We start from the raw sequence: 16,051 nt of genomic DNA, 5'->3' as shown, positions 1-16,051 counted from the left end.
AACCCCTGCTCCCCTCTCCGCCTGTTCTAACCCCTGCTCCCCTCTCCCCCTGTTCTAACCCCTGCTCCCCTCTCCCCTGTTCTAACCCCTCTCCCCTGTTCTAACCCCTCTCCCCTGTTCTAACCCCTCTCCCCCTGTTCTAACCCCTCTCCGCCTGTTCTAACCCCTGCCCCCTCTCCCCCTGTTCTAACCCCTCTCCGCCTGTTCTAACCCCTCTCCGCCTGTTCTAACCCCTCTCCGCCTGTTCTAACCCCTGCCCCCCTCTCTCCCTTTGCACTGCCAGGCTGTGCTCCAGCTATCCGCAGCAGCTCCTTGTGCCAGCCTGGATCACAGACAAGGAGCTGGAGAACGTGGCAGCCTTCCGCTCCTGGAAGAGGTTCCCGGCCGTTGTGTTCAGGTGGGGCTTTCTGTCTTTGTGTAGCGTTGTTAGTCAGTGAGAGAGAACAGGGATAGTGTGAATACAATGCAAAGCGAGGACAACTCCTTTCACCCCGAGGTGTGTTTCATGAGTAGGGAGGCTTCCAGCTTTGTATATGTATGTTTTTTTGGACTCAATCCTTTTCCTTGTTATTGACCCCAGATGCTAAATGGATCAGAGTTGCTCCATGTTGTTTTCCCACACAGTGCAGTCTGTTCTCCTGACTGTCCCATGCCTTTCCTCCAGGCACCAGAGCACTGGGGCTGTGATCGCCCGCTGCGGCCAGCCGGAGGTCAGTTGGTGGGGCTGGAGGAATGCAGACGACGAGCACCTGGTCCAGTCCATCGCCAGGGCCTGTGCTGTGGACTGCAGCTCCCGCAAACACCTGGCAAACGGATCCTACATCAATGGAACCAATGGAATCATCGGCACCAATGACCTCGTGGACACTGACTTCGGTCAGTCCACAACACACAAACATGCACACATTCTCACACCCATATCGTACACACAGAGTGCTGAAGCAGCACCTTCCCATCTGTTTGTGGCTTTGCTGCAGACACATGGTTGTGCAATGTGGGCCTATCAGGACTTGTGCTGGTCCCTCTTAGACATTTATTACCGTTTTTATTTGATAATACTGACTGTCATCACCTATGCAGAGATTTAATTCCGGTTGTGTCTCTTCGAGTTTCAGAATCGTCCCTGACGAACAGCTCGGAGGTAGAGACGCTGGCCATCCAGCCACAAAAGCTGCTGATCCTGGATGCCAGGTCCTATGCAGCCGCTGTGGCCAACAGGGCCAAGGGAGGGGGCTGTGAATGCCCAGGTAAGATGGCTCATCTCTGGGCCAGTGGATCCAGGAGACTGAGGTCAATGGGTTTGCATGGAAGCATGTTATTGTCAACTTAATGTCAACAGAAAAACTGCACAAGCTCGCAATCTGTACTGTTTTCTGCCCTAGAGTAGTTGTTTTGGTATTAATGATATGTTAATTTGTCACAAACGGACTCTCATCATCTCCTCCTCCATACAGAGTACTACCCCAACTGTGAGGTGGTGTTCATGGGCATGGCCAACATCCACTCCATCCGCAAGAGTTTCCAGTCCCTGCGCTTCCTCTGCACCCAGATGCCCGACCCGGCCAAGTGAGTTGTGCCTCTAACATTGCAGTGGAGGTCCATTCCGAATCCAAGATAAATTACAAAAGCAGAGACCACCTACTCCACTCCAGTTTGTTGCCATGGTGGCTTAGTAACTGTACTAATCCCAGTTGGGTTTTAGCCTTGCCCACACATCTGGTTCTGGTTTAGGAACCCGGCCCAGCCCACAACTAAAGGATCTCTTTCCATCTGAACTTTCACATTCCACTCTGCCATTTGTAATTGAATCAAAATGTCTCCCTTGAACCAAGAGTATGTTGTTGAAAGTACTCAGACTCAATAATAGTAAGCCCTTTTCATAACTATGGTCAAATTCAATGAAACAGACATATTTAAGAGCCTCTTGCTCGTCATATTTAGAGGTCTTTGGTTTGTCTTTATCTAAGATGAGCTGTTGTGTTTATAAGTCAGTGCTTGGTGTGACTGAGTATGGGAGTAGTTTGTGTACACTACAGCTTAACCGGCTCTCCCTCTGTAGCTGGCTGTCTGCTCTAGAGAGCACCAAGTGGCTGCAGCATCTATCTCTGCTGCTGAAGGCTGCCCTGCTGGTGTTGAACGCTGTGGACCGCGACCACAGACCTGTTCTGGTGCACTGCTCTGACGGATGGGACCGCACGCCCCAGATCGCTGCCCTGTCCAAGCTCTTGTTGGACCCATACTACCGCACCATTGAGGTTGATTAACAATTAGACATAAACAGAGGCACATTTTAGATGGCTGGAATAAATGCATGTGTGCCACTCTTAAAGTATAACATCCATTTTGACTGAAATGTATCTCTTGCTGTTGATATTATTTCTCTACAGGGTTTCCAGGTGCTGGTGGAGACTGAGTGGCTGGACTTTGGCCATAAGTTTGCTGACCGCTGTGGCCACGGGGAGAACTCAGAGGACCTGAACGAGCGCTGCCCGGTCTTCCTGCAGTGGCTGGACTGTGTTCACCAGCTCCAAAGGCAGTTCCCATGCTCCTTTGAGTTCAATGAGGCCTTCCTGGTAAGGAGGATGACCATAGACCTGAATAGGATGGAATCAAACTCACTTAGTCAGGAATTGGATGAAACTCAAATGTTTATATTTGGATTAGTATGAATTACAGTCAAATGTTGTTGGTTTGAGTTACTGTTTTTATCTAGCTGATCTGTAATTACCCTGGAGAGTTTTGTAATATTTTAGGCTCCGAGATGCATGGCATTTTTTACTCCCTATCATTATCATACCTGAGATTTGAGCATGCTCCGACATGTTTGTGTGTTTCTGGTCCTGTGTTTGTCTGTGCAGGTGAAGATGGTGCAGCATTCCTACTCGTGTCTGTTTGGCACCTTCCTGTGCAACAGTGGGAAGGAGAGGGAGGACCGTCAGGTTCGGGAGAGGACCTGCTCCGTGTGGTCACTGCTGCGACCAGCCAACCGCGCCTTGAGGAACATGCTCTACTCCTCCCACTCCGAGACTGTATGTCTGCTCTCTGTTTGCTCACCCCTTTATATTGGAACATTCCTCCATGCCTTTTATACAATGGGGGGGGGGTACTTCTAGGGGATGCCCCAGAGTGCTATCATTTATTATTTTTTCTTTACTTAAAATGTTCATGGTCCCAGAATTAAACTTTAATTTATGACACAAACAATGTCGTCTTATCTATCTATTTTTTAGCCACTTTGTTGACATTGTACTGTCTTCCCTTACATGCTCAAGTGTGAATATTTTGTCCATCACATACATTAATATTTATGTTCAACCCCCTACATATTCCTATATCTAATGTTGGGTCTGTTGTTGTAGGTGCTCCACCCAGTGTGTCATGTACGTAACCTGATGCTGTGGACGGCAGTCTACCTTCCCAGCTCTTCCCCCACCACGCCCTCTGACGAGTCGTGTGCACCCTATCCTGTGCCAGGTGCCAACCCTGAGGACACTCCCCTGGGCAGGTGAGCCTGCCACTCTGCTCCCTCTGATGTAAGATAGACCCAGGTTTCGGGCACCACAGCCAGAGGGACCTCGCTCTGTAACCTCGCTCTGTAACCTCGCTCTGTAACCTCGCTCTGTAACCTCGCTCTGTAACCTCGCTCTGTAACCTCGCTCTGTAACCTCGCTCTGTAACCTCGCTCTGTAACCTCGCTCTGTAACCTCGCTCTGTAACCTCGCTCTGTAACCTCGCTCTGTAACCTCGCTCTGTAACCTCGCTCTGTAACCTCGCTCTGTAACCTCGCTCTGTAACCTCGCTCTGTAACCTCGCTCTGTAACCTCGCTCTGTAACCTCGCTCTGTAACCTCGCTCTGTAACCTCGCTCTGTAACCTCGCTCTGTAACCTCGCTCTGTAACCTCGCTCTGTAACCTCGCTCTGTAACCTCGCTCTGTAACCTCGCTCTGTAACCTCGCTCTGTAACCTCCTCTGCTGCCTAATTGCTTTTCACTCACACAATGATCGGTCTGGGAGATGCAAATAGTGTTATCCTCTGCTCATTTAGTCATCATGACCTTGTCAGTGTCTTGAAAAGATAAATAAGTTGGTTGAGACAGTTTACAACAACATACCTCAAGTATTTTTGTAGCCATTTGTTATTGACGATAACTGTGTTGAGGACGTGTTTTAAAATCAGTGCTGAATCCGTTCCATTTTTTTTTTCTGCAAGATTAACGGTCTGTTTTTAGTTCTTCCTTGATCAATAATAATATGCCATTTAGCAGACGCTTTTATCCAAAGCGACTTACAGTCATGTGTGCATACATTCTACGTATGGGTGGTCCTGGGGATCGAACCCACTACCCTGGCGTTACAAGCGCCATGCTCTACCAACTGAGCTACAGAACCCACCATGGGGATACATTTGATTACAACACAAATTTTACATAGTCTTCTCAATCACTTGAGCTATGCTTCGCTCCATATTTTCCATTTGTGGACATGCTTGTCTTAATCCTGAACACTATAATATGATTACCTGATTATATACACAGCCTCCACTTCAATCATGAGGCCTCAATGATACGGAGCCATTGTTTAGGGATAAAAGGCTATTTTTTTCCATGTGCAAATCAACTCAATTAATCTCTTTCCTCCGTCGACAGACGTCCGAAGACCCGTTCCTTCGATAACTTGCCCAGCGCATGTGAGCTGGGGAGCTCGCTTGCCCCCAACCGGCGCTCCAGTGACCCAAACCTGAATGAGAAGTGGCAGGACCACCGGCGCTCTCTGGAGCTCAACATCGCTATGGAGCCTGATGGAGGGGGAGCTCAGGAAGGGCGTGCTAACGGCCAGCCTGGAGCAGCAGGGCCTCAGGCAGGCACGGCCGACTCTGAGCCGGAAGACATCCCTGAAGGAGGGCAGATTGAGCTGAGAGACAGAGCCTCCAAGGGGTTGTTAGCAGCAGGAGAAGAGCTTGAGCTCTCCATTGAGCTGGCTGTGGCAGAGGGACAGATGGAGAACATTCTCCAGGAAGCAACAAAGGAGGAGGTTGGTGCCGACACTCAGAGAGAAGCTGACGCTGCTGATCCTCCTATTGCCGTGGCTCAAACTCTATTTGATGCTAATGTTAATGGAAGAGAGATGGAGAAAGAGGCCAGCACCAGTGATGATAAGGCTGATAAACAAAGTAACAACAATGGGGCTGAGAATCAGACGGAGGCTACTATCACGAATGGGCATCACCCAGAGAAGGGCACAGATGAACCTGAGGAGGAGTCTAGTGTCTCTCCAGGCAGTCCCACAGACGTTCCAGAGGAGCAGGAGGTGGACGTTCCAGAGGAGCAGGAGGTGGACGTTCCAGAGGAGCAGGAGGTGGACGTTCCAGAGGAGCAGGAGGTGGACGTTCCAGAGGAGCAGGAGGTGGACGTTCCAGAGGAGCAGGAGGTGGACGTTCCAGAGGAGCAGGAGGTGGACGTTCCAGAGGAGCAGGAGGTGGACGTTCCAGAGGAGCAGGAGGTGGACGTTCCAGAGGAGCAGGAGGTGGACGTTCCAGAGGAGCAGGAGGTGGACGTTCCAGAGGAGCAGGAGGTGGACGTTCCAGAGGAGCAGGAGGTGGTAGAGAAGCAGGAAGAAGTGCTGGTGAAGCATGTTCTGGAGAACCGTACTGCCCAGGAGGAGCCAGACCACAACCCTAGCACCAGCACCCCCAGCCCAGCTCACGCTGCCCTTAGAACTATGATCAATGGCTTTGGAGAGAGGACACCAGTGGCTGCTGAGAATCACCTTCCACCAGAGCTGAAGTCCAGCAGACATCTCTCAGAGGTCCTAGTGCAGGCTGACAAGAGGGCCTTCCTCATGGAGAGCTCAACAGAGACTCTGACTGAAGAGGCCTGCACCAGGCCAGAGGCCCCAGGGCAGGTACCCATCTGTGCAGGCCCCCAGCCCTGCTCTGAAGGTAGGAGTCAACCCCCCTGCCACAGGAGAGTGAACGGGGAGGCAGAGCCAGAGCAGGGGGCACCCAGGACTTCACATGGAGGACACAAGCGGCCCTCCGTCAGTGCCTTCCAGTCTTTGAGTGCTGATCCCAGCAGGGAGGGACAGTGTAATGGCGAGAGCTTGGAGGGGGAGCCCTGCAGTGGCCCTCACTGGGCCAAGGTGAATGGGGAGCGGGCCCCACTGAGCCGCCAGGTGTCCCTGGCCTCCTGCAGCTCCCTGACCCACCACCGCCGGGGCAGCTGCTCCCAGCACCGCTGCCTCCATGCCCTACTGGGGCGCCCTGCCGCCACACCCAGCCCCGAGCAGCCGGCCCGCAGTCACCTGGACGATGATGGGCTGATGCTCCACACAGACGCCATCCAGCAGCGGTTGAGGCAGATCGAGGCAGGCCACCAGATGGAGGTGGAGATGCTGAAGAAGCAGGTGCAGGAGCTGTGGAGCCGCCTGGAGAGCCATCACCACGCAGCGTCCCTCAGGATCAACGGAGATCTGGGAGACGAAATGGTAAGACCCGGCCTCGTCCTGCAGAGAGATGACTTGGCAGTTAAGAGCTGTGACTAATTGATTTGAGTGAGGATTTTCAAAAATGATTTGATCAGACTGACAGTGCTGGAACTAGACATTTGAGGGGAGAACCACTTTAATTGTTAATATTTAATCATATGTGAAATTCCAAAGATACTCAGTTTCTGTTCTCTCATTCCCTCCCACTCAGACCTCAATGACAGACTCTGAGTATAACCTGGATGCTAGCTGCCTGTCCCGCTGCAGTACAGAGCTCTTTTCCGAGGCTAGCTGGGAGCAGGTGGACAAGAATGACACTGAGGTAAGCTGCCTGGCAGAATGGGATGCTACAAGAGGGAACCTGGAGGAGGGGTGGAAGATGAATGATGGACTATAGTGGCTGTAGAGACTGGGAGTTCACAGAAAGTTTGGCTGACCTTAAGATGCTAGCTGAGAACTGCCATTTGGCTGCCTGTTGCAGGTGACCCGCTGGTACCCGGACCACTTGGCAGCCCAGTGCTACGGGTGTGAGAGTAGGTTCTGGCTCGCCACCAGGAAGCATCACTGCAGGTAACCAACCACAGGCTTTTGTCCTTGCTATGGTTTGAACCGGGCCTTGGCTGCACCTAGACACACTGCTATCACTTCTGATGTGATGAGACTTAACTCAGGAGACACTGTTCAGTTCAAGCTTGTTGATATCAGTTTTCTACGTATTTTTCTTATTCCTTCCCCCTGAGATCCTGCTGTTGTTCCGTTTGGGCCTTTTTTTGCTTTGTGATTAGCCTTATGCCCACAGACATCTGTAATAGAATGACACTTTTCATTATCATTTATCATGACCATTTTGTGAGAGAAGACAAACATTTTGTTTTCTTCGTGGATGTTGTGGATGTGCTTATGAATGGGACAGATCTGCCATGCAGGTGCTGTAGTGTCTGCATTCCCTCTTTTGGTTTTCTCATTTCCTCATATTGTTATCCTTTCTACTTCCCTGGTACTCTGGGCCAATGTGGGACAGCTTCAACATGTTGCCACTGCTATTTAGATTTCCACAGTGCTCCAAAAGCTGCATATCTATAAGCTGTCTGTACCTTTTGGTTAAAACATAGTCAGCAAATTAGTTTACCAGCACCATTTTGGTCCCTGTCCAACAGAATGCTCACAATGCCACATTGTAGCCTACAAACAGAGCATTTTAGTTTCTTCCCTGTTATGCCAACTGGAGCTTTTACAAGGCACCTTGTGTTTGAGCCCAGGTGTAAAGGCCTTACATAACAATTAGCTTGTTGGCAATATGTTAACATTTGGGCTATTTGCGATGTTTGCAAAACTGTTTAGGGCTGATTGCAGACATCTAGTGAAATTTAGAGATTGTTTGAATGCGCAGTTTAAATCTAGGCCATTCAAGACTGACCTTTTCATAGTATGTGCTACTGGTATCACCCAGTCAAGATCACAGTGAAGTAATGTTTTTGAATCTGTGCCGTAATGGGAGCAGCCTATGTAAAGAGGTCTAGTGTTTGTTATGCATGGAACTGGGAAAGTAGGGTTTCTACAGTATCTGAGTGAGTGTGATAGGGAGAGATGTTGTCTGTATTAGCAGTGTAGACTAGATGAGAGCAGTGTTTGTGAGTCTGGTCTGGGCCACACTGATGGTTGCTCTTGTCCATTCTGTACCCTCTCCTCCACAGTGACAGGGAGCCTGTCCAAGAGGTCTGGTGAGATACGGCTTCACTGTCCCTTCTCTCCCCTCTCACCTACCTTCCCTCTAATCCTGCATTGCTCCACCTTTTTGGTTGACTTCATCCTAACCTAACCCACCCCTTACCTATTGGAAAACCACCCCGCTCAGACACTTTATGTTGGCAGCATTCTCCTTAAGAAAGTCAGATGGCTCTCACATGACCGTGATGGCCATCTCCTGTCTGGTCATGTGGAAGGTATGAGCATGAAGCTGACAATGGCTGGCAGTTGTCTGCAAATATGTATTAACAACTCATCTGTTTTTCATGGCAGTGCAAGGGGTGCATTTAGTGAGTGGGCTATAGGGGAAGTTTTTGTTTTCAGGCCTTTCGCCAATACTTCCACCTGGAAATGTCTAATCAGTGACCAAAGTGTTGAGCCACTAGTCTGAAAACATACAGGACCATGTCAGGTTTTCTTATCGGGGTGTCAGTATAACAAGTTATGATGAGTATAAAGATATTGCGCTACATATTAAATCAAAGGGTCTTACTTTTAATTGCTGCATGGATTTTTCTCTCATATCCACTAAACAGCCCCTCTGTGATGGCGACTGAACCTGTGCTGTCTCACTGTCTCCCCCTGTAGGAACTGTGGGAATGTATTCTGTGCCAGCTGCTGCGACCAGAAGCTACCCGTGCCAAGCCAGCAGCTGTTTGAGCCCACCCGTGTTTGTAAGACCTGCTACGGCAGCCTCCAGATCAATACAGCTCCCAATCCCATGGAACTGGAGCTGGAGGAACCCATCACAGCCAGCTCCAACTAGGGCCCTGGGAGGGGCAGGGCCGAGCCCCCCAGCCAATACTCAGCTAGCCACTGACACGGTCAGGCACTCTACTGATGAGCTCAGGAGCTGCAGAATGTCCCATGTACGTGTTTGCTGCAAAATATGGATTTTCATGTATATAGGTCTGCAATGCCAGATGTAGTGGAGGAGGTGAACAAGGTGTTTTTGCTAGATGCTAAGCACTTTGAATGGTGGTTATGCACAGGAATGGATGAATGGACAGATTGATGGAATGGTGTGTGACAACACACAGAGGACTGCTGGTAGTGTTTGTCGATGTGGTGTAGGACTGGGGCAGCGATAGAGCAAGGATAGCCTGTCTGGTCCCGCTGTCCAGGGGTGGCACGAGAGGGTCATCTCCGAATGATGCTGCAAAGTCTTCTTGAGGGCTTGTGTTCATAAAAATAAAAAAAACACTTATAGTTCTCTTACAGGAGTGGTACCATCATCCATCCCCTAGGGACTTTTCTGAAGCTCCAGTGCTTCAGAAACCACTTCTAGTGTCCAGAATAGGGCTGGACTGTGTTGGCAAGACCTTCCATTGACTTCTGGGGAACACCTGGATGAACTTGGGCAGAATTTCAACTTGATTTATGTGTCTGAAGTTAGGACTCTGCCCTAAGCAGGGAGGGTATTTGGGAGTTACTGAGATCTAACAAGTGTTAGTTTTTGAATTGCATCAAAGTATGAATCCTCTCATAGCTGGTTCCATTTTGCAACTCTCTTGGCGTGAATAGGTGCCACACACTAATGGTAGACGGTGTAGATAATGTTGACAGCTGGTATTATGACAGAGCTTCTGAACCAATGGCGCGTTCAAAACAACTGGGAACTCAGATCAATCATGTCAGTGATCGTCAGGTCGGGAAGTCAGAGCTCTAGAAAGATGCCTGAATGCCCAAGTTGGATGACTGTTCACAGAGATTTTTACCAGTCGGAACTAGTTGTTTTTCGAGTTTCCAGTTGTTTTGAACGCGGGCATAAATTTAATTTGACATTGTCACTTGTTTTCAGAGACCTAAATAAGCTCGAGGAGAGGCTATGGAAATGCATTAATTTACTCTGCCCATCACTTCAAATTACGATGTCATGGATTGAACATGACATCACGTTCAATCCATCACAACCAGAGTTTAATAGGAAGTGGTGTAATGGTTGTCATGGGGTCACTAAGGGATGTGCTTTAGTCATGTTACTGTATCAGTGTCCTCCTGTGATGACAGGAACTCATTTACCAATGTGTCCTCATCTGCAGGATGGGTGAATTATTACCCAACACTGACTGCTTATTTAGTAACTAACTTCCTTGAACATAATGAAACAGCCCTAAAATATAAAGTTGAGTCATACATGCATCACAATCTATCCCTTTGAACATCCTCAACCACCATTGCGTCATGTCCTATATAAACCGAGGAAGTGCTGGATAGTACGAGGGGATGAAATGTATAGTACTGTGTCTCTGTGGAACATCCAGTGTTGTTCTCTTAGCTGGTTAGCTCGGTTTTCTCCTGCTGAATTGAGAAGTCACTTATTTCATCTCTCTTCAATAAACTCCTCTCAGATACATTTTTGTAACATAAATAATATATTCAGATAAGTATATAGCGTTTAAGAAACGATGTATAGAAGAATCCTTTTATAGTGGCTTACCAAATTAGTCACCATAAACCTTTACATTTGCATCTTTCTTTTGCTGATTGCTGAAAAAAAAACGAATTTCAACCTGTTGGAAACAGGAATCTTTTATTTTTTTAAGGAGGCATGTTCCTGTTTTGATGCTGCAGTGGTTTTCCATTTTATTGCGATCAGTACCTGTTTTCATTATTTATTGATGTTGTATTCTTGAATTGCTGTCTCAAATTTAGACAATTACATTGCCACAGGATAATCAGTGTTTATCAGTAGTGGATCTTGAGGGCCATGAGAAAAGATGGCCCAAATCGATGAGATTCCCATGCACTGACAGAATGGTGGCCAGAAACAACAACCTAATACTATACCCCCACCTCCCACTCACATAGGTCACGCATACCCCACTCATATACAGTACATGTACACACTACCTCTACCATACAGACAGGAGCTTCACACACTCATACATGCACACAGATATTCTCACTGTGCTTGTCGTAATTGATATTTGCTTTTCAGATGTTCGCCATCAATATTGGCCTTTTGTTATGAATGATATTTGGGTTTTATGAGAATTAAATGTACAAATACAACCCTATACGATGTCAAATGATATCCTTCAAGACTGCCAATCATTAATAATGCCACTTGTCGTACTAGCAGGACACATGAATCACGGGATTTCAGCAATTGTTATTATTCACAACTCTACCTGATCAGCAGACTGTGTGAAAGAGCCATGCATAGTTTGGACAGCCATCTTGTAAAACCATCTGAGGGCTTAGACCAAACTCTTGACTGTTGATCTCTTTCAATGACCCCCTGAATAGCTTATACTGTGTACATTTCAATGGCTGGACTAAGTGGTCCATAGCTTAAGATCTCAAAGCCATGTGGGTCTTTCTGGTCATACTTTCCCAAACTGAGGTTTGACATTGAGGGCTAAATTAGGTCCAGAGTAATGCTCCTTTAGACACTCATTTACTTCTGGCTTCCATTAGTGTCCCTGTCGCACTCTGGCATGGCGAGGCTAGAGGCTTTGTAGGGCAGTTTCACCATTAGTTGTTTTGCATAGCATTTCAGTTAAAGTAGACACTGCCACAGAAATACATCAAACAATAAAGCTGAAAATGAGTCTGTTCTATTCAGTATTATGTCACCCACAGAAGGACTCATGAGGGATGAGCCTGTTTTTTTCTTTTGGTGCTGTTGTGGGGCATAGCTGGATATGATGATGGGAGTATGTGGAGGGGTTGGATTTACACATTGTCTGTCTGGAGGAGCCCTTACACTTTGTCCAGTTGGGTTTTTGAGTTATTTTTGATCTTCTTTGGCTTTCATTTCTCTTCCCTCGTGTGATTTAAGAAGCTGTCCATCACGTAGTTCCCCATAGGAGGCATGCGTGCAATGGCCCAGGAATCCGGTGTAAATGCAAGTGTTTCCGAGTGTGTGTGTGTGTGTGTGTGTCAGAGGGAAACTGGTGCCAAGCAGTTCTTATACAGGTCTTTAACAAAGCAGTGGAGTCTGAGAGACGGCTCATAATAATGGCCTGACCAGCGCAAATGGAATGTCATCAAATACATGGAAACCATGTGTTTAATCTATTTGAAACTATTCCCACTCCAGCTATTACCTTGAGCCCGTCCTCCCCAATTAAGTTGCCACCAACCTCCTGTGTAATAAAGGGATAAATAATGTGCTTTTGATTTGTTTTCCTCCTTTACCGTGATCTTTAACAAGCACTTTCAACCTTCTCATGTATCGTCGGTCGCAGAGGACTTTGTAGCTGTTTCCTGTAACAGGACATAGCAGTTTCTTGTAACAACAAGTGCTCTTTTTGTTTAGAATGTTTATTTTTGTTTTGTTGAATTTACTTAAGAGCATTACATTGATGTAGAAATAAAGGAAAATAAAGTGGGCTATTTCCATTGGTTATTTGCTAGCCGGAATAGTTTCTCATGCAAAATGAAAATATGTAAGATGTATGGTACATATCTTGACACATTGCCAGGGTAGCTCAATCATCTTTAATGTATGTACAAAAACCTTTAGTTGTCTTGCAACAATGTATACTTATTGACTACATGACAGAAAAGCACAAACCAAAAATCAAGGTAAAAAAGAAGCAACTGCTGCTCTAAATGACTCATGCTCTTCTGATGTGACAAATGTAATAGAAGCGATAGTAGTGACGAACCCTGAAGATTACTGGACTTCATAATTAGTTCACTGCACAGAAGTAAGAACAGGACATCTGTACCATAATAAGTAGCTGCAGGCAGCAGACTAATGGTCAGCCAGCTCCACTGCCTGCTGGTTCAAATCAAAGACTAAGTTTATAGGCGTATTATTCTTAGGCTACAAGTGTTTCTTGTATTAAATATACTTAACATGTATTTTGTCCATTAGTATGGTAAGACTAACTGTTGAAACAATCATATGCAATTAGATATCAAAGTCCATTTAATAAAAAAGACTGGTCATGTAGACTCAATGAATTTGGAATCCTGCACAGTTAGGGCTCTATTCAGTCTTTAAAGCTGAAGTGTTACAGATTCCATGATAGAAATGTAAAGGTAATTTCAGATTGAGCTGACATGCAGCGTTTACCGTGAATGCAGTTTCCGCTAAACCACTAACATTGCTTATAAATTTCAATCATGCTGTAAAGCTGAATTTCTGCCACGCAGATTGACTAGAGCCCTTAATTTCAAGTTCAAAGTGAAAAGCTCATGAGTATTGCCTTCTCGGAACCCATATTATTTGTACAGTACATGTGTGATTAAATGTTGGCATGATTGACCTTCCAGAGAAAAGCAAAAATTACAGTATTGCATCTGGGATTATGAAAATGAGATTTTGAGATTAGATTTCTCTCCCTGCAACATCATTAGAAACACGTCCTTAAAAAATATAGACTTTGCTGTACCAGCCTACTATTCCCTTTTTGCTATAAAAACTGGAACAATATTTACAACTTTGATTTTAGTACTTATAAATGTTTATATCCTCGACCCATTAGATCCACAGGGGTTCCCTGCTAATGCTGCTCTGTTGAACAACTATCTGCCATAGGACCATAGCAATGAATACACATATCAGAAAGGACACGATTGTCAAAGGACATTTCCCCAGTGCAATAGTGTGTTGGCAAATGAATCCAGATTGCACTATATACAGGCGATTGGTTTTCTGGTTGGTCACCCTTAGATGGTGTAGCCATGTGCAGAGTGGACAGAGGGTCACACAGCTCCTCTCTCCTAAACCTCTCCTTGTGTTACTCACACAGACGACTGGTCCCACACCTAAAATACAGTGATAGATGGCCATAGAAACTTGGTCACAGAAGAGCAACTCTACTCATATGTAGTACTGCACTATTGAGTGTGCCAGCTATACAATCGATAATTTTAAAAAATTGAGCAGTCGATGTAATTGAGATTTTCCTAGTGTGGCTGTGTAACTGTACCTTGTTGACAGGGGTGAGCTGTGTGCGGCGGTCAGAGCCGGAGTGGAGACGTTGGCGATCGTCAAACCTCCCAGGGGACCTCTCTCTGCGGCTGTCCAGTCTGGGGCCTGGGGACTTCTCTCTGTCCAGGGGGCGCGCCGGGGACTTGTCCCGCCGGAACTCAGTTCGGCCCTCCCGGAGGCGGTGTGGTGTGCTGGGCTCACGGTGAAGCCCCTCATGGCTGCTAGGACCCGAGGCCAGACGCTTGGAGATGTGCTCTGTGTATGTAGGTGGTCCTCTCTTACTGGGGCTGCTGTATATGCCAGAGCAGAAGACAAATGTATGGAGACAAATAGGCTGTTGTTTCAGCTCAAATGAGACAAAAGTCAGATCGATAAAACCATGACTACAGATTTGGGCTTTAATTGAAACAATGGCTAAAATATATTTGGCTGCCAAACTTTGCTAAGTATCAGCAATGAAAACTCAAAACAGCAGGTGGCACTGTATACCCTTCCAACATTTAGCATTAGACTTATAACCCAGTGTTTCCTTTGTTTACTTGTATGTGCAAGTACTACCCTTCACCATAGAAGTAGTTGATGGTACAGGGCCATTAGCTAAAGGTTTAGAACATGACAGGGAGAGCTCACCCGCGGCTGGAGCCGGTCCTCTGCAACTCCCCAGACTCCCTGACCAGGTTGCCCTTGCAGCAGATGACCCGCAGCTTGTTCTGGTAGGAGGAGGCCAGGTAGATGGCCCCAGAAGAGATGGCTGGACCCAGGTAACGGGGGTTAGGGATGTCCAGGTGGGCTAGCACTGGAGGGCTACACACAGGTACATAGAGAGGCAGGGTTAGGATTAAGTCTGGAAATACACTACCCAACATTCAATTCAGTGAGTTGAGAGGAAGTAATAACATCATGCTTAATGGCCTACTGGACAAATAAATCAGCCATTTAGCACAATGGATGAATAGAACAATTAGCATCAGACAGGGAACATTATTGTACTGTGTGTTATTCTCAATTTGTCTTATTGATTGTGGTTACATACTCAGATGGATACTGATGCATTTGTCATAATCAAGTTCTTATTGTGTAAGTTTGTATTTCAGTCGTTTTCCTTTACCCAAGTGCAGCATGTCCCTGAACCTCGATCACATCCAAAGAGTTAAAATATGTCACAAACAGGTAGGGCTCTCTGTACGCTGTGCAAGACCGAGAGGAAAGGGTTACATCACACAAGGCATGGCACACACATTCCTAGCACGTCATGACAATATTGTGTCAAATCCACCACAACGTATTACCACTTTGTTAGAAATGTACTGTATGAAGACGAAGCTCTTCTATACACACCGAAGGCCAGGGGCAGACGACTCCATTTGATCTCTTCGGTGCGGCTCCTTCGTCCATATGCGTCCACAAACACTCCAAACTCTGTGACAGAACAATGGTGTAGAAGAATGCACCTTGGAATGTTTTACAATCATTCTGTGGGCAATATACAGTACATAGGTTGTGTGTGGGAAATACAACACACTATTTCTTCCAATATGTACAGTAAAACAGGTAATACAATATCACAGATGTTAAGATACATTTATTTAAATTGCAAAATGTCAAGGCAGATCTCACCATGGAAGCAGAGCAGGTACTCCTCCTCCTGCAGAGTGCTGGTGACCTGCATTATGGAGATGGGGAAGCTGTGGCAGGAGGAAGCAAACACCGCCGAGGCCAGAGACACATCCTTCTTATCCAGGAACTCTACAGGGGCGACACAGAGTACAACACGCTCTCTGTCACAGATAAAGAAATGTCAGGGAAATGATTTTGTGGCATCAACCTTTAAAATGTGCAGTAGAGTGGCTAATTTACACGTAGCACTTTTGGATTGGCAACCTTTCATTTCTTGGTACACACGAGTTCCAGTGGGTTTACTGAGAGAAA

The 16,051-nt window shown here is 46.8% G+C and overlaps 2 protein-coding genes across 12 annotated transcripts in view; one reads left to right on the top strand and one right to left on the bottom strand.

Moving 5' to 3' along the window:
* Nucleotides 1-12,569, top strand: part of LOC124034413 (myotubularin-related protein 3-like) — a 30,132-nt gene extending 17,563 nt beyond the window's left edge. For 5 of the 11 annotated variants that reach the window (XM_046347594.1, XM_046347590.1, XM_046347593.1 and 2 more), the window contains 13 exons: nt 284-397; nt 665-876; nt 1,110-1,247; nt 1,455-1,566; nt 2,060-2,255; nt 2,388-2,573; nt 2,859-3,029; nt 3,360-3,505; nt 4,647-6,483; nt 6,695-6,805; nt 6,965-7,053; nt 8,178-8,204; nt 8,818-12,569. In XM_046347594.1, the coding sequence (XP_046203550.1) occupies nt 284-397; nt 665-876; nt 1,110-1,247; nt 1,455-1,566; nt 2,060-2,255; nt 2,388-2,573; nt 2,859-3,029; nt 3,360-3,505; nt 4,647-6,483; nt 6,695-6,805; nt 6,965-7,053; nt 8,178-8,204; nt 8,818-8,995 (3,517 nt within the window). In that variant the 3' untranslated portion in view covers nt 8,996-12,569. The remainder of the gene's footprint in view (nt 1-283; nt 398-664; nt 877-1,109; nt 1,248-1,454; nt 1,567-2,059; nt 2,256-2,387; nt 2,574-2,858; nt 3,030-3,359; nt 3,506-4,646; nt 6,484-6,694; nt 6,806-6,964; nt 7,054-8,177; nt 8,205-8,817) is intronic. The other 6 variants (XM_046347596.1, XM_046347592.1, XM_046347597.1 and 3 more) reach the window with 5 other exon arrangements.
* Nucleotides 12,570-12,575: 6 nt separating this feature from the next.
* The window catches only part of LOC124034412 (citron rho-interacting kinase-like), a 48,550-nt gene continuing 45,074 nt past the window's right edge, over nt 12,576-16,051 (bottom strand). The window contains exons 33-38 of the mRNA XM_046347587.1: nt 15,740-15,868; nt 15,461-15,541; nt 15,231-15,309; nt 14,753-14,926; nt 14,121-14,412; nt 12,576-13,956 (exon numbers count right to left, since the gene is read on the bottom strand). Of these exons, the coding sequence (XP_046203543.1) occupies nt 13,933-13,956; nt 14,121-14,412; nt 14,753-14,926; nt 15,231-15,309; nt 15,461-15,541; nt 15,740-15,868 (779 nt within the window). The 3' untranslated portion in view covers nt 12,576-13,932. The remainder of the gene's footprint in view (nt 13,957-14,120; nt 14,413-14,752; nt 14,927-15,230; nt 15,310-15,460; nt 15,542-15,739; nt 15,869-16,051) is intronic.

Source organism: Oncorhynchus gorbuscha, linkage group LG04, assembly GCF_021184085.1.
Source record: "Oncorhynchus gorbuscha isolate QuinsamMale2020 ecotype Even-year linkage group LG04, OgorEven_v1.0, whole genome shotgun sequence".
In the NCBI taxonomy this organism is placed as follows: domain Eukaryota; kingdom Metazoa; phylum Chordata; class Actinopteri; order Salmoniformes; family Salmonidae; genus Oncorhynchus; species Oncorhynchus gorbuscha.
Note: the sequence above shows the minus strand (reverse complement) of the source record. Positions and strands in the feature narration are given on the sequence as shown.